This window comes from Microtus oregoni, unplaced genomic scaffold, assembly GCF_018167655.1.
Source record: "Microtus oregoni isolate MIOR12 unplaced genomic scaffold, Mior012 000056F_ref0000123, whole genome shotgun sequence".
NCBI classification, from domain to species: domain Eukaryota; kingdom Metazoa; phylum Chordata; class Mammalia; order Rodentia; family Cricetidae; genus Microtus; species Microtus oregoni.
The window spans coordinates 8,584,434-8,598,302 of NW_024543832.1; the positions used below are offsets into that span (position 1 = coordinate 8,584,434).

The 13,869-nt window shown below is 55.6% G+C and overlaps 2 protein-coding genes across 14 annotated transcripts; one reads left to right on the forward strand and one right to left on the reverse strand.

Annotated features, from left to right (window-relative positions):
• Positions 1-271: 271 nt before the first annotated feature.
• Positions 272-13,845, forward strand: Znf219 (zinc finger protein 219). Of its 12 annotated transcripts, none has more exons than XM_041638876.1 (6): positions 272-497; positions 5,226-5,545; positions 10,337-10,425; positions 10,709-12,062; positions 12,397-12,528; positions 12,785-13,845. In XM_041638876.1, exons 3-6 carry the CDS (start codon positions 10,420-10,422, stop codon positions 13,396-13,398), a joined length of 2,106 nt encoding a protein of 701 aa, XP_041494810.1. In that variant the 5' UTR covers positions 272-497; positions 5,226-5,545; positions 10,337-10,419; the 3' UTR covers positions 13,399-13,845. The 12 variants fall into 12 exon arrangements, with proteins under 12 accessions (XP_041494810.1, XP_041494811.1, XP_041494812.1 ...); XM_041638865.1 differs by having other exon boundaries at positions 276-497; positions 10,709-12,125; XM_041638866.1 differs by lacking the exon at positions 272-497 and adding an exon at positions 906-1,258 and having other exon boundaries at positions 10,709-12,125.
• Tmem253 (transmembrane protein 253) lies at positions 1,216-3,714 on the reverse strand. Of its 2 annotated transcripts, XM_041638880.1 has the most exons (7): positions 3,569-3,713; positions 3,323-3,459; positions 2,869-2,979; positions 2,729-2,785; positions 2,319-2,435; positions 2,084-2,230; positions 1,216-1,776 (listed from the first exon to the last, which is right to left on the reverse strand). In XM_041638880.1, the coding sequence occupies exons 2-7, from the start codon at positions 3,428-3,430 to the stop codon at positions 1,696-1,698; spliced, it is 621 nt and encodes a 206-aa protein (XP_041494814.1). In that variant the 5' UTR covers positions 3,431-3,459; positions 3,569-3,713; the 3' UTR covers positions 1,216-1,695. The 2 variants fall into 2 exon arrangements, with proteins under 2 accessions (XP_041494814.1, XP_041494813.1); XM_041638879.1 differs by having other exon boundaries at positions 2,084-2,435; positions 3,569-3,714.
• Positions 13,846-13,869: the final 24 nt, after the last annotated feature.

The following is a 13,869-nucleotide window of genomic DNA, read 5'->3' on the forward strand; positions in this document are numbered from 1 at the left end:
GGTCACTGAACATCTCTTAAGATACAGAATGCAATTTCCAGGTTTCCGATCACAACAGAAACAGCTGGAAGACAACAAATTGCTGGTTTCCCCCCATAGTTTCTTTGGTCACTAGGTCCTGACTTTGAAGAAAGATCTTCTTTTCAGAGCCCTTCATTCCTGCAGTTTGATTGGGGGAGAGAAAAAATGGGGGAGGCCCAGATTGGGTTCTCTCCATTCCAGAGCCTGATCCCAGAGCTGTCTCCACCCACTAATACTCACACGTAACTTTGTCATAGGGCGACTATTACCACTCCCAAGGTGTCACAAACAGAAAGGATCTGCCGCTGGCGCCACTGCAATGTCAAGGCAAGCCAGCCAGGCTGCGCTCTAGCCTCACTGTACCTGGGCTTGCCTGAGCCCGGAGAAGCAGCATTCTCTAGGGAAAGAAGCCTTCTCAAGTGGGAGCAAAAATGATGTGAGACGAACACCCATCCCGGGCACTATGTGAATTTGGGGTGAGTTCTCTTAGGCCTAGCTAATTTCTACTTTTTAGCAGCGACTAAGCTGCCCCTGGTGTTATCGGGATCCACCATTTTCCTGGGCTTTCTCCCCAGACCATCCGAGCCTGTCATCTTTGTACACTTGCAGAGGTCACAAGTGGTGTGGGCTCAGTGCAACCAGAGCTTCTGCGACCGCACGGCAGCAGGGATCAAAGGCCCGCCGGGGCCGGCAGAGAGCCCGAGCCTGCGCAGTCCCGCTCCCGCCTTGCAAAGGGTGGTGGCCACGCGGGCTCGGTCGACCAGCGTGCTCGCTCAGAGGCGGGAAAGCCCTAGGTCGGTACCCCCCGCCTGCCCAGCCAGCCCGTCCTCTCCAGCGCCCGGTCCGGGGGGGAGGGGGCGAGGAGGGCCGGCGCCTCTGACTCATCATCTCCAACCCCCTTCTCGCGCGCGCTCCAAGTCTCAGGACTTTGAACCTGGGCACCGGCGCGAGGGGCGCGGCGGCAGCACCTGGGGAAGCGCGGCTCTGCCCGGCGCCGACCCCCAGCCTCAGCCAGTGTGGGCAGCTGCGGGCAGGAGGGCTGGAGACCCCCAGCCGGCTGCGGCTGTCCGGCCGCGGTGGCGGCCCCGCTGTGCGCGGCGGCCCGCCCGGTTCCTCCCTGCACTCGGGGCCAGTGGTCGCGTCCGAGGAAACTCGGCTAGGCCCTGCTCCAGGCGCCTCGCGTCACTCAGCAGATGCACAGCGCCCCCGCCGCCGAGGGAAGGCTCTTTATTTTCCAGTAGGTCACGGGGTAGCGGGGCATCCTGGGAATTGTAGTCTCCAGTGACTTAGCAGGACCCGGATCCAAGGGAGACCCGGAGCACAACCGACGCGGATTCTGGGTTGGCGGGTGCAGCAGCTGGGCTCGGAGTGGATGGGATTGTGAAAGGTGAACAGACGGAAACAGTGAGATGAGGCAGATGTGAATCTGGATGGAGAGGCAGGGAGGAAGGAGGCCAAGAATGCAAGGGAGGAAGCAGCTTGACTAGAAACAAGGTGACAAGATCTTCCTCGAGTGGGAAAGAGAAGAGAGCTGGGCCTGGTTTGAGGAAAAACTGAGGGCACTCCTGTGGGCTTCACGCACATCTTTGGGGAGTTCAGTTCTAGTCCGAGGGAGGGGCACGACGCGAAAGTGCCAGGAGAATGCCCCCTTTGGTGGAGGAGGGCAGTGGCCACTCATTCATCTGTTCTGTTTCGGGTGCTAGCCACCATGGGACCATCCTCCAAACCGGAAACCTCCTCCATCTCAGAGAGACCCTGAAAACAGATGTGAGCAAATTTTAGGGTCGAGAAAGGCAAAACTCCAGGTGGAAGCAGAACCCTCCCAGCTTCTCGAGTCTTTCCAATAATACATTAAGGCCTCCTACTAACGTTTGCACACTCGTGTAGTCCCAATCATTAAATACCCAGTTCCTTCACAACCGTTATTAGGGGCATTAACGTCCAATGCCAGAAAGCCGGTCAGCGTCAGCCCTTCATTTCCCTACTGCCCCACTACAAGGACAGCCAGAAGAAAAATTAGCTGGAAGCTGGCGGCTTCATGTTTTCCTCCCTCACCCCCTACCTCCGGTAGCTCCTGGTAGTGCAGACTTGACCTCGTGAAGCATCCTTGCTTCCTCTGGCTCAGCAAGAACAGGGCGTATGTTGAGACCAGCACTCCTCCTAGGGTGAAGGCCTCCACGCTGAGTTCTAGCACCAGCAACCCTGTCAGCTGCAGGTAGCAGGGTGAGGATGCTTTGGGGGGTACAGTCCGTTTTCTTCCACCATTTCTCCTCCCTTGTACCTTTCTCTTTATTCACCTGTTCCTGGGTGGGGCCAGTAGGGGCAGGCCCCAAGGCTGTCTTCGTCACTTCTATCACCACCACGATGAAGCCCAAGATCAGGTTGAAGGTGTTGGATATCATCATGGCCCGCACCTACCAGTGAGCCAACTCAGCCCTGCCCAGCCTAGGGGATTCATTCCGAGCTTAAACTCCACCTATACCCTAGCTGAAAACAAAACTCAGAGGCAGGACTGGTGGTGGTGGCATAGGCCTGTAATCTAGAAGTCTCAGGCAGGAGGATTCAAAGTTCAAGGTCTCACTGGACTCCAGAATATGTTCAAGACCATTGAGTAAACTTAGAGGGGTGAAAGCACTGGGCTGTAGCTAAGGGATAGTGTGTGCTACACTGGGAAGTGGGGGGACGAGCTTGTATTCTCTTCTCTCACCTTCCAGAAACAGGGTGCTCTGCGAAGCTCAAGGGTGATGATCCCAGTGAGGAGACCCTGAGTGGTGAGAAGGGGGACATGTGAGCTCTTGTCAGACAGGGGTCCCCCGGGATCTTCCTCTCACTCCTTGTGGGTCTCACCGAGGCTCCAGGCCAGAGCGGCAGTGCTGTGGCCATGTGACAGGCAGAGCTCAAGCAGGCCACTGAGATCGTGAAGGGCACCGTGGCTATGGCCAGCCAGAGCTGGCTCACCTGGAGGCCAGAGTTGGGGAATTAGAGGGGACGGGCTGATTCTCTTTCCCCACAATGTTTTCACCTTTAGATACCAGTAGTTGGGATAAAAGGAAGGTTAAAAAAAAAGGGGGCTGTTAAAGAAGTGAAATTTAAAAATTAGATGCTATTTTTTCCTTCTGCCTCATTTTATAGTTTACTCACCTTTGCGTAGGTACGGCAAGCTACTTGGAAGGGTTTTACCTTGTTCATTTCTACATCCCCTCCTGGCCCCGCACCCCCAGCCTAGCAGAGTTTCTGGCACAGGGTATGTATTCACTGAATTGAACTGGCCAAAACCTGAATCAGGGCAACCTGGCCTCACCGCCACCACCAGTAGGTATCCACTTTGCCTGTGTCTTGCCCAGTGCTGTAGCTTTTCCAGACGAAGACTGGGCCTCTCCTGCCTCGCCAGATCCACACTGTGGTCCATGGTTCCCTTGCCGCTAAGGACGGTGCTTCCTGGATTGGAAAAACTCATTATGGGGCCATTCAGGAAATACAACCTCACTCTCGTTTACCCCTCTGCCAACTCCCAATTCAGAGTTGAGGCCCAGCACGTTACACCTACCTAGTCTGAAGCAGCCACTCCAGAGGGTTGGAACTCAGCTGGTAGCTCAGTGCAGACAAAATTTCCTGGCACGTAGTCTGTCAGAGCTGAGGTGTGGTGGGGCAAAGATCACTACGAGGTCCTAAGGATCCAAGGAGTGGCCACGCAGGCATCACCCTCAGTTCACCCCTCAAGCCACCAAGGCCTGCCTCCCTTTCCCCACTTCCTGTTGTCCTAGTTTCCCCCATCTTCTTCATCTTACTTCATCCCTATGTACAGAATCACCCTAGACCTCAGTCTCCCCTTATGTCCATCTTCTCTTTGTTCTTTGGCTCATCACTCCTCAAATTACCTGCTCTGCCCTAGTGAGATTATCTGGATTGCTGCTCCTGGACCAGTTTGCGTTCCCCTGCCTTTTCTGGAAGGTGTCTCCTTCCTCCTTACCGCTTTTTCAAAGGCGGCTCTGGGGATCCCGGGGCTCTGTCAATGCTAGGCAAGCACTCTACCACCGAGCTCAGTCTCCAGCCCTTGCTCCTTTCTTTCTTGAGAACTTTTTTAAAAATTGGACATTGATTGATTGATTAATTGGAGGGCAAGCCCTGTACATAGTGCAAGATTGTTCTGACTCAGTGAACAACACTGTGGTGCCCAAATGTTCAGTCTTGAAAAGGATACTGTACCTATGTTTTTGAGAAAGATTCCCGTAGCCTGGGCTAGAATCTTGGTTCTGATACTTTTCCAGGTTGATGACCTTGGCTACATCATTGTGACATTATTTTACCTATTTGAACTCCAGTTTATTCCCTGACAAGGCAGAATTAACAACAGTATGCCCCTGAAGGGTAGCTGATGCCCCAGGGTGGGAAGAGGCACCATTGTTGGTGCTGAGGTCATACAGATGGGCTTGCGGTCCATATTCTGTATGGCTTACTCAGAAGCCAAGGTGAGAACATGTATTTCCACAGTAAGAGAACCAGATCAAATATAGGAAAGAGCTGTGGTCTCGAGATGAGACTACCTGTGCTGTGTCCCTGATCGTTCTGGCTGACCTCAGTCAAGTTGCCTAATCTACTTCCTTATCTATAAAGAGAAATTAATAATACCAACCTCATGGGGTTGCCTGGAGCACTAAGAGAAAATGCATATGAATTAGTTAGCCCAGCACATACCGCATAAAGAGGTGGCTATTATTTATAATCACCGAAAATAAAAGAAACGGAGCCAGAAGATGCCTGGGAGTTGAGGCCCAGGAGGAAGGGAAAAGTGGCTTTCTCCTGCCCTACTCACTGGGGCGCTGTATCCACACTGCCTTCCTGGGCACCCTGAATCGCAGCTTAAAGGGAACCAGACATCTGTTTGTGCCTGGTTCCTCTCTTTTCAATCACCTAGAGAGCTGACTTTATTTAATGGCAAGGTTGAGATGTAGGCCTTGCGGTGAGGATCCCTGAATTTGCAGGCCAGTGGAAGGAGAGACCTCGAGCATCTTTTTCTTACCTGTAAATGGGAGTTTTTATTAGAGGATTACTGGAAAGATCTCATGCTGCTAAATACGTGAACAAGCATCGTGTAAATATTGACTAAATCTGAATATGCCACTTAGAAGTGTACAGTAACTGTTTGGGCTATAATCGCGTCGGGAGAAAGTATCACATCCCCCTCTTCTCTGCATCTCCCCCAGGGTTGAGCACAGCGCCGGTGCTTGGTAAGCACTCAGTAAATATTGTTGCATTGAAGAGCCATTAAAGTGTCTTAAAGAACGGAAAACAGAATTCGCGAAGCGGCAGCGAGAAGTGTTTATCCAGAACGGCAAAGACGGAAGAGTAACTTTAATAATGTTTCTTGTACGGCAGACATTAACTATCTCTATAATCGCCCCTCCTCCTCTCCCAAAAGAGAGACAAATTGTAAGGGAGAGGCTTTGAGATAAAACCCCAGGAAGAACTTCCCGAGCCTGTGCATGTTGGGGCAGAAGCAGCGACAGAGCCAACTCCTTCCCTGGTATGTCCGGGTCTAGGGTGGGAGGGGCAGTCCCGCTTGGAGGCTGGGGGAAGGACAAGATGACCTTTCACTATCTCCTCCAGTCCCCTCGAGGAACGGTCTGCGCGCCCCACCCCGCCCCCTCCTCCTCGCGCGACGCCCCCGACCCCCCCCCAGGCCCGCACCCCCTGGCGGCCGCCTCCTGCCGCTCTGGGGGTCCCCCGGCCCCGGAGCCCGAGCGCTCAGCCCGCCGCGCCGCGCCGCCCCCCGCATGCTAATGGCCGGGCCGCCTCCCGCCGTACACAATGCGGGCCGGGCCGGGGGCGGAGGGCCGGGGAGGGGCGGGGGCCGGGCCGGGGGCGGGGGGGCCGGGGCCCGGCGCATCTCCCCCGGCCCCACGTAACGCTGACGCCCGCGCCGCCGGCCCGCCGCCGCCGCCGCCCGCGCCGCCGCCCGCCGGGGCTCGTGAGTAGCCGCTCCCCCCGCGCCCCCCCGCCGCCGCCCTCCCCGCCCCTCCCGGAGGGGGCGCGCGCGGAGCAGGTGCAGGGGGCGGGGGCGGGGGAGGGGCGCCGCGCGGCCCCGGCAAACTTCGCCCGCAGCTCCGGGGGGCGGGGTGGGGGCGGCGGGGCCGGCGTGAGAGTTGGGGGGGTCCGGGGGAGGGGGCCAGGTGGGGGAGCCGGGAGCCGGGCACGGAGGGGAGGCCGCGGCGCGGGGCGGCGCGGGGCGGGGGCGCGCGGCTTTGTAGGGGCCGTGAGGCCGGGCTCGGAGGCCTGGGGTGCGGGGGGGGGGGGGTGAGGGTGCGCGGTGGGGGAGCGGTGAGCGGGGTGCTCCCCCGGCCCAGGTGCAGCGGGTGGGGGTGGGGGACGGAGCCCTAACTCCCCGGGACCGGGCTGGGCACGGGGGGGGAGGGGAGGGGAGAGGATGGGGGTGCTTCTCTCTGTGTCCCAAACAAAGTGTCACAAAGAGCTCGGCCCGCGGCAGCCGCGGAGGCGGCTGTAACTCTGCTTTTGTTCTCCTGGCCCGGGGTAGCTGAGCTCTGGCCTCCCTATGTCCCAACCCTGCCCCCATCGTCCTCCTGGATTATTTTCCGCGGGTGGAGTGTGGGGTGTGCCGGTGGAGCCCCTCGTGCGAGAGCACAGGTCCTGCTCTGCCTACCAGTTTTCGAGAGGGATATTCTCCCAGAGGGTCTCCCACCCACCTCCCAGCCTGAGAACTCAGGCTCTTACAGGCACTAACACTGACTTTTTTAAGGGCCAGCTCTAGTTAGAGGGATTTAAGGCTGTAGATATGCCGTCTGTCTCCCACCCCCCTCTGCCCCAGCCCGGGCTCCTCAGAACTTTCAGAATCGGGGTCAAGTTAGGACATGCTAGAACTTGGGTCTGGGAGAAGATTGTGTGCGGGGGTTGTGCCTCCCTCTCACCTCTCGATAGTTATTTGGGAGCCCATGACTGAAATTTCATGCCCCCCTATCCCTTTTCCAAGAACTCTAAAAGGTGTCGAGGTTCAGTGTAGTGTGTATTTGAAGCAGCTTTCAGAGCAGTGGGGTTCAGAGAGCCACGGAGAGAACGTAAAGTGAGTTGTTGGTCTGTGTGTGTTCTCCGGGTGGTCCTGACTCCGCACAGTCTAATAGCCCCCTTTCGATTTAATCTCATCTGTCGAAGTGGCTCATATTCATTAGCTGATTTAGGAGAGGGGAAATTGCTGACAAGGAAAAAAATTCATGTGTTGGGGATGACCAGGGGCAGAGGCCTACTTACAGCTAGGCCCCAGAGACCCTAATCCTTTGCTACTGAACACTTGACCTTAAAACATTTTGAGTCACAAGATTTGGGGTGGGAGAATCTTCTTGGTCCTTGATTTAGCTGATTCTTCTGTAAGTCTCTCACCACCATCCTCCGTAGGATTTGGGGGTCCTACCTTTCCGCATCAGCTCTCCTAGCGTGTAAAAGTAATTGGCCTGTTGCTTTGGAAATACTTCTCATGCGTACCGCAGGTCCTGCATCCTGCAAAGATACACACAGGAGCAAGATAACCCCTGATTCCCCCTGGGTCTGGAAAGTAGGTCACTGCTACTCCCTGGCCCGGGCTCAGGGGTGGTGTTTAAGCCTTGAGTGTAGAAAAATGCGAGGCTTGTCCACAGACAATACATGTCTGACTTAGGTTGCAAACCAGGTCACACTCTGTCTCTGTTGGTGCCCTCCCCTATCGAGAGCAATTTATGAGATCCGGTGCCTGAGACCTGGTTTGATGGAGATGACGGAAGCCATCTTGACTGGGCCTCGGAGGTCTCGGTGGATTTTACTGATTTCAGGCCACCTTCTGGGAAACTTCCCCTGAGGAGAAATTCAACTTCCATCTGGGCCTTCTTGTGTGCCACTGCTCCATCCTGGGAACTGCTTCCCATCCTGGGAACTGCTACTGCAGTGTGGTTGGTGTTGCTCAGGGGAGGAGGAGGAAGCTGTGCCCTGCTTCTGCTCCTTTTGCCTCAGATATAAGCCGTTTTCCTAGGAGACATTTTGTTTAGTGTTTTACAGGCATTATTCTAGGGCCTAGTGTCTTCTCAGGATCAGAATATGCGCCCATAGGTTAGTCAGCTATGACCATGCAATATTCACACACACACACACACACACACACACACACCCTCCCAGCCATCTGCTTCCTCTGAATATACCAGATTGGCTGTACACCAGGATGTTCCGGGAATCCCCAGGAAAGCAACAGAATGTGATGGACTCAAATACGATACCTCAGTAACCCATTCCAGGATGTACAAACTGTAACTGTTATGACAGTCTGTATAGCTAATTAAAATTTTTCTAGGTATGTGCATTTTCTATTCTATTTTCAGTGGCATCCAAAAGGCCACAGTAATTCCCCTGATACCTCTCCATGGTTTCTCTGATACTCCATACTTCCCAAATAGGATTTTTTTTCTCATCCACTAGTTTCTGTGTCCTCTCTTTGGTGGGCACACTGCCTCTCTAACACGGCCCAGTTGTGTCTGTGATTCTGAGGTGGCCAAAGTGGTGTCTCTGGTAGCCCACTGCACTCTCCATGGTACTGAAGGAGTGGCTATTTGTTTTAACATTTCTTGGGGGCCAGAAGAGTGTTGTGACTTAAAACCACACAACTTTCAAGTTGGCAGGGACTACAAATGTAAATTTATTGTAATTCATCTCATAGACGGTAAACTGAGAGATGAGGTGACTTATTCATGGCTGTAAGACATAGACTTACAATGGCCTGGTACCCTTAGTATCTAACTCACCTTCATGCAACTTTGAGTGAGGCAGGTCAGGCTGTTGGTCCCAGGAAAGGGTTTATTTGGAGTCTCCATAGGACAAGAGTGGATGCCTGAATTTGGAGCTGCAGAAACACACATGTTAAGTGGTCGTCTAGAGATGCTTGTTAATTTGTCTGTTAATGCTCCAAGGTCAGATTCTGCATGTAACAGGTGTCTTGCCACTCCGCTCAGTGCTGAAAATTAATGCAGTTTTGAAGCCCCAGAGTTGTCTTTGCTGATAAGCAGGGCTAACTCCTGGCCCAGTTTGCTTCAATTAAAGATTTGTAAGCAAAGTAAGGCTTGAGTTCTTTTCTTTCCTTGTAACCCATTTCAGTTTCATAATTCTCACGGCAAGGAAGTTCTTTATCAAATATTATGTCTGAGGTTAAATTAAAGCTAGGCCCAAGTTCATCTGGGCTGAACAAGATACAGTTCTGTATGGAAGGAGGAAGGTAGTTATGACTTCTGGCCATCCACTGAAGTCTAATTCCTGACCCTGTCAGCCGTGAAATGGCAGGAGAACCTCCCCCTCACCATCCTCTCCCTCAACTCTCCTCTTCCCTGCCCTGTGCAGCACTTGTCAGGGATAGGGAATTTTAGATGGAGAATTTTAACCCCTTCCTGCTCAGAGTATGTGTGGATCCCCCTATCTGTGCAGATGGCAAGGCCCCGCCCCCCGTCCCTCACTCCAGCCTCTTGAGCTCAGAGCCAGTGTAATCCTCCTCTTGTGTGAGGAAGCCTTTCCCCTGCAGAGAGGAGGAAAGCCTGCCTCGGAACAGCTCTGGACAAAGGGGCTGAGATGCCCCATCAAACCACAGGCTCCAAGGTTTGAAACGGGTTGAAACCTAAATGGGATTTGCAGTTTAAACCCCTTGCCTAGGCTGGTAGTGCCCCTTAACTTCCACACCTCCCCCAACTCTCTTCATTCCCTCTGTAGCTGGCTCTCCCTCCATGCCCCTCCCCCTCTGTCTCCAGACTCTGCTGCTGGGAGGTGTTTCTCTCCCATGCATGAATGAGTCTCTGTAATGAATGGAAATGAATGGATCAGGAATCCAGGAAGGGGGAGGGGGAGGAGGAAAGACCAGAAGACTGGGTGCCGGCAGAAGCTAGGAGGAGGAACCTGGAGGGATTTTGGCTGGCTGGCCCTGGGTCTGAGAGGAGCTGGTACCACTTGGATAATAGGAGTATGGCTAGCCCTCCGCATTTGTTTATCCAGTGGCACAGCCCCGTGCGAGTGGAAGAGGGTATACTATGATGGCTTCCCACATCGTGTGTGTGCTGGGGGGTGATGGTGGTTCTGGACTAGGTGTTTAAAACATCATTTGGGGGTGGAGTTCTGGGTTTGTCATACAGATTAGCAGATCAAGGGGTGCAAGTTTTGAAGACAGCAAATAGGAAGCATGTGATACCTCAAGATCCACGTAGGAAGAAGGGATGGGTTTTAAGAATACAGGCTGCAAAGTGGGGTGACTTTACTGCTGAGAGCCAGGGCTCATCTTTCCTCCAATCAATCTGTCTTGTTTTAGCACCTCCGCACCTGTTGCCTCCATTAGCAGCTTTCCTTCCTCCTCCTTCCAATCCTCAGAACCAAAGAATGTGAAGGGGGTCCATGGAGGTGAGTGGAGCACTGTCCTTGACCCGCAAGTTCCTTCGACGGTACCCCCTCTCCTACCTACATTCTTACTTCCTATTATAGTAATAGATGCTATTACCTTGGCCCCAGTATCTTAACTTCCACCCATCCCACAACTTCTGGAGGTGAGCGGCACCAGTGTTCTCAGGTCAGGCCCCAGCCTACCACACACTCTAACTTTCCGTTCTTCGTGCCTTTGATGCCTTTGCATTTTCCATAGATCGGCCCTTCCCACTCTCTCCTCTACGTGCATCTTTCCCCACAGGGCTCACGTCCCCGCATCTTGGTCGGCCACCTAGAGCCTTCCCCGCCAGTTTTCGACGGCGAACTGGATCTGCAGCACTACTCCAACGGACCAGGTGTGAGCGCCGGGTCTCCTGGGATGGGAGCAGTGGGCTGGTCTGAGACTCGTGCAGGTGAACGGCGATTTCCCTGTCCTGTGTGCGGAAAGCGCTTCCGATTCAATTCCATCCTGGCTTTGCACCTGCGAGCACACCCGGGCGCCCAAGCCTTCCAGTGCCCACACTGTGGCCACCGAGCAGCTCAGCGGGCTCTGCTTCGCTCACATCTTCGAACGCACCAGCCCGAGCGCCCACGAAGCCCTGCTGCACGGCTGTTGCTGGAGTTGGAGGAACGCGCCCTGCTCCGTGAAGCCCAACTGGAGAGAGCCAGAACCTCAGGGGGCATGCAGGCCACCCCTGCTGCAGAGGGCCTGGCACGCCCTCAGGTTCCTCCCTCGTCTGCCTTCCGATGCCCTTTCTGCAAAGGCAAGTTTCGCACCTCCGCGGAGCGGGAACGCCACCTGCATATCCTGCATAGGCCCTGGAAGTGCAGCTTGTGCAGTTTTGGTTCCAGCCAGGAGGAGGAGTTGCTGCATCACAGTCTGACGGCCCATGGGGCTCCCGAGCGCCCCCTGGCGGCTACTTCTACACCCGAGCCCCAGCCTCCACCCCAGCCAGAACCCAGATCTGCCCTTGAGCCTGAGCCTGAGCCTGAGCCAGAGCCTGAACGGGAGGCAAACCCTACCCCGACTCCTGCACCTCCGGAGGAACCCCCGGCTCCACCTGAGTTCCGTTGCCAGGTGTGCGGCCAGAGCTTCACACAGTCCTGGTTTCTCAAGGGTCACATGCGCAAGCACAAGGCCTCCTTTGATCATGCATGCCCTGTGTGTGGCCGCTGCTTCAAGGAGCCCTGGTTCCTTAAGAACCACATGAAGGTGCACACCAGCAAGCTGGGTCCTTTGCGTGCCCCGGGGCCTGGCTCTACTCCTGCCAGGGCCCCTCAGCCTCCTGACCTGAGCCTGTTGGCTTATGAGCCACTAGGCCCTGCGCTTCTCCTGGCCCCAGCGCCCACCCCAGCTGAGCGCCGAGAGCCCCCAAGCCTCTTAGGCTACCTGAGTGTGCGAGCTGGGGAAGTACGACCCAATGGTGAGGGTGCTGACCCTGGAGCTGGCCGAAGCTATGGGGGATTCCGCCCGCTGCCTTCAGCTCTTCCCAATCGTGCTCGGCGGCACCGTACAGACGAACCGGAGGAGGAAGAAGAGGTGGTAGAGGCAGAAGAGGAGAGCTGGGCCCGGGGCAGGTCGCTGGGCACTCTGACTTCCCTGCACCCCAACTCAGGTGAGGGGTCAGGACAGTCTGCACCTGCCGTGGGGGCCCAGGCAAGATCTACGGCCACCCAAGGTAGGTCCACACTATTTCCCTCTGGGTCGCCTGCTTTTAGTTATCAACACTTGGGCCACCACTCCTGTAGTTTCCTTTTCAAAAGACCTGTCTTTACAGTCTTCTGGGCTTTTCCCTACTGGGAAAACCCTGTGTAAAAAGGTGTTAACTCTTAACAAATCTACGTTCCCCTAAACCCTTTCCTCTTGGGTCCAGAGAGGTGGTGGGTATAATGGGTGCCAGACTGGGACAAGACAGTGAGACCCTATAACTTCCGCTTAACGTGTTGCAGAAGAAAATGGGCTGCTGGTTGGAGGGACCCGATCCGAAGCGGGCCGCGGGGCCACTGGCAAGGACTGCCCCTTCTGTGGAAAGTCTTTCCGCTCGGCACATCACCTGAAAGTGCATCTTCGCGTGCACACAGGTTAGGGAAGCGTTCTTCATGGGGGCGGGTCTAGGAGCAAGAGAGGCAAGAGCCACCGCAAGGCTGGAGGTCATGCTGCACAGTCTTCAGATGGGCCAGCTTTCAGATTCATCTGAATCACTTAGTGGGGAATCGGCTTCTAAACCTTGGGGTGAAGTTTGTAAATTGAGCAAAATGTCGTGTGCGTGTGTGTATGAGTATGTGTGCACGCGCAGTGATGGTGACCCCATGACCTACTCTGACCCACTCTTCCCAGGTGAGCGTCCCTACAAGTGTCCACATTGCGACTATGCAGGCACCCAGTCGGGCTCGCTCAAGTATCACCTTCAGCGTCACCACCGAGAGCAGAGGAGCAGTGCAGGTCCTGGACCTCCTCCAGAACCCCCGCCCCCTGCCCCCAGGGGCTCAGCCTCACTGCAGCCGCAGTCGGGAGCCAAACCAACTCAGGCCTCTGCCACCTGGGTGGAGGGCACTGCGAGTACCAGGCCTCTTTCGAGCAGCACCGGACCAGGGCCCCGAAGAAAGCCTGCCAGCCCTGGGAGGACCCTGCGTAACGGGAGAGGTGGTGAGGCCGAGCCCCTGGACCTGTCCCTGCGGGCAGGCCCAGGAGGTGAGGCCGGGTCAGGGGGTGCCCTTCACCGCTGCCTCTTCTGCCCCTTTGCCACTGGAGCTCCTGAGCTCATGACCTTGCATCTGCAAGTACACCACAGCCGTCGAGCCCGGGGCCGCCGGCAGCCCCGAGCTGACACATCTCCACCCTATGTCCGAGCACCGTCAGGAGAGACACCTCCCAGCCCTCCACTAGAAGAGGAGGGCAGCCCAGGGCTGTCTAGATCTGGAGAGGCAGGTCTTGGGGGGCAAGAACGGTAGGAGTGCCCTCTTAGGAGTGATTAGCTTAGTAAGCTTACCCCGCAGGAGCTGGGAAGCGCTAGAGGTAGTTGGGTAGAGCAGCCAGCAGGGAGCAGTGTGGGACCCGTACCCCAGCCCAAGGCGGACCAAGAGGTGAAGAGGGCAGTGGGTGAAGGAGGGTGGGCAGGCAGTATCCACCCAGCCCAGGGGAGTCACAGTGCCTTAGAAGTGGCAGAGGTGAGGGTCAGAGAACGGGGTCCTAGGGCTGGTAGAGGATGCGCTCCTGCTGAGGAGCCGCCCTGCCAGCCTCTGCTGGTCCATAGGCTCGAGAGTTTATTTTTGTATAAGGGGTGGGGGTGGGGGGCACTGTACCCTTCTAGCCCTGTCAGGGGCCCTGTAGACGTTGCTATTTTTGGTACGATTCCTGTCATCCCTGTTGAAGAGTCATGTCCCCAATAAACAGGTGTCTTGAGGCACAAGGCCCTGTGTGTC

What these genes read in the sequence shown, in the direction of transcription:
- Znf219 (XM_041638865.1), top strand. An exon ending in AAGATCTACGGCCACCCAAG is followed by an intron (nt 12,126 to 12,396) that starts GTAGGTCCACAC and finishes AACGTGTTGCAG; the next exon opens with AAGAAAATGGGCTGCTGGTT. An exon ending in GCATCTTCGCGTGCACACAG is followed by an intron (nt 12,529 to 12,784) that starts GTTAGGGAAGCG and finishes CACTCTTCCCAG; the next exon opens with GTGAGCGTCCCTACAAGTGT.
- Tmem253 (XM_041638879.1), bottom strand. Translation starts at nt 3,430, where the DNA reads ATGGACCACAGTGTGGATCTGGCGAGGCAGGAGAGGCCCAGTCTTCGT. An exon ending in GATACCTACTGGTGGTGGCG is followed by an intron (nt 2,980 to 3,322) that starts GTGAGGCCAGGT and finishes TCTGGCCTCCAG; the next exon opens with GTGAGCCAGCTCTGGCTGGC. An exon ending in GAGCACCCTGTTTCTGGAAG is followed by an intron (nt 2,436 to 2,728) that starts GTGAGAGAAGAG and finishes GCTCACTGGTAG; the next exon opens with GTGCGGGCCATGATGATATC.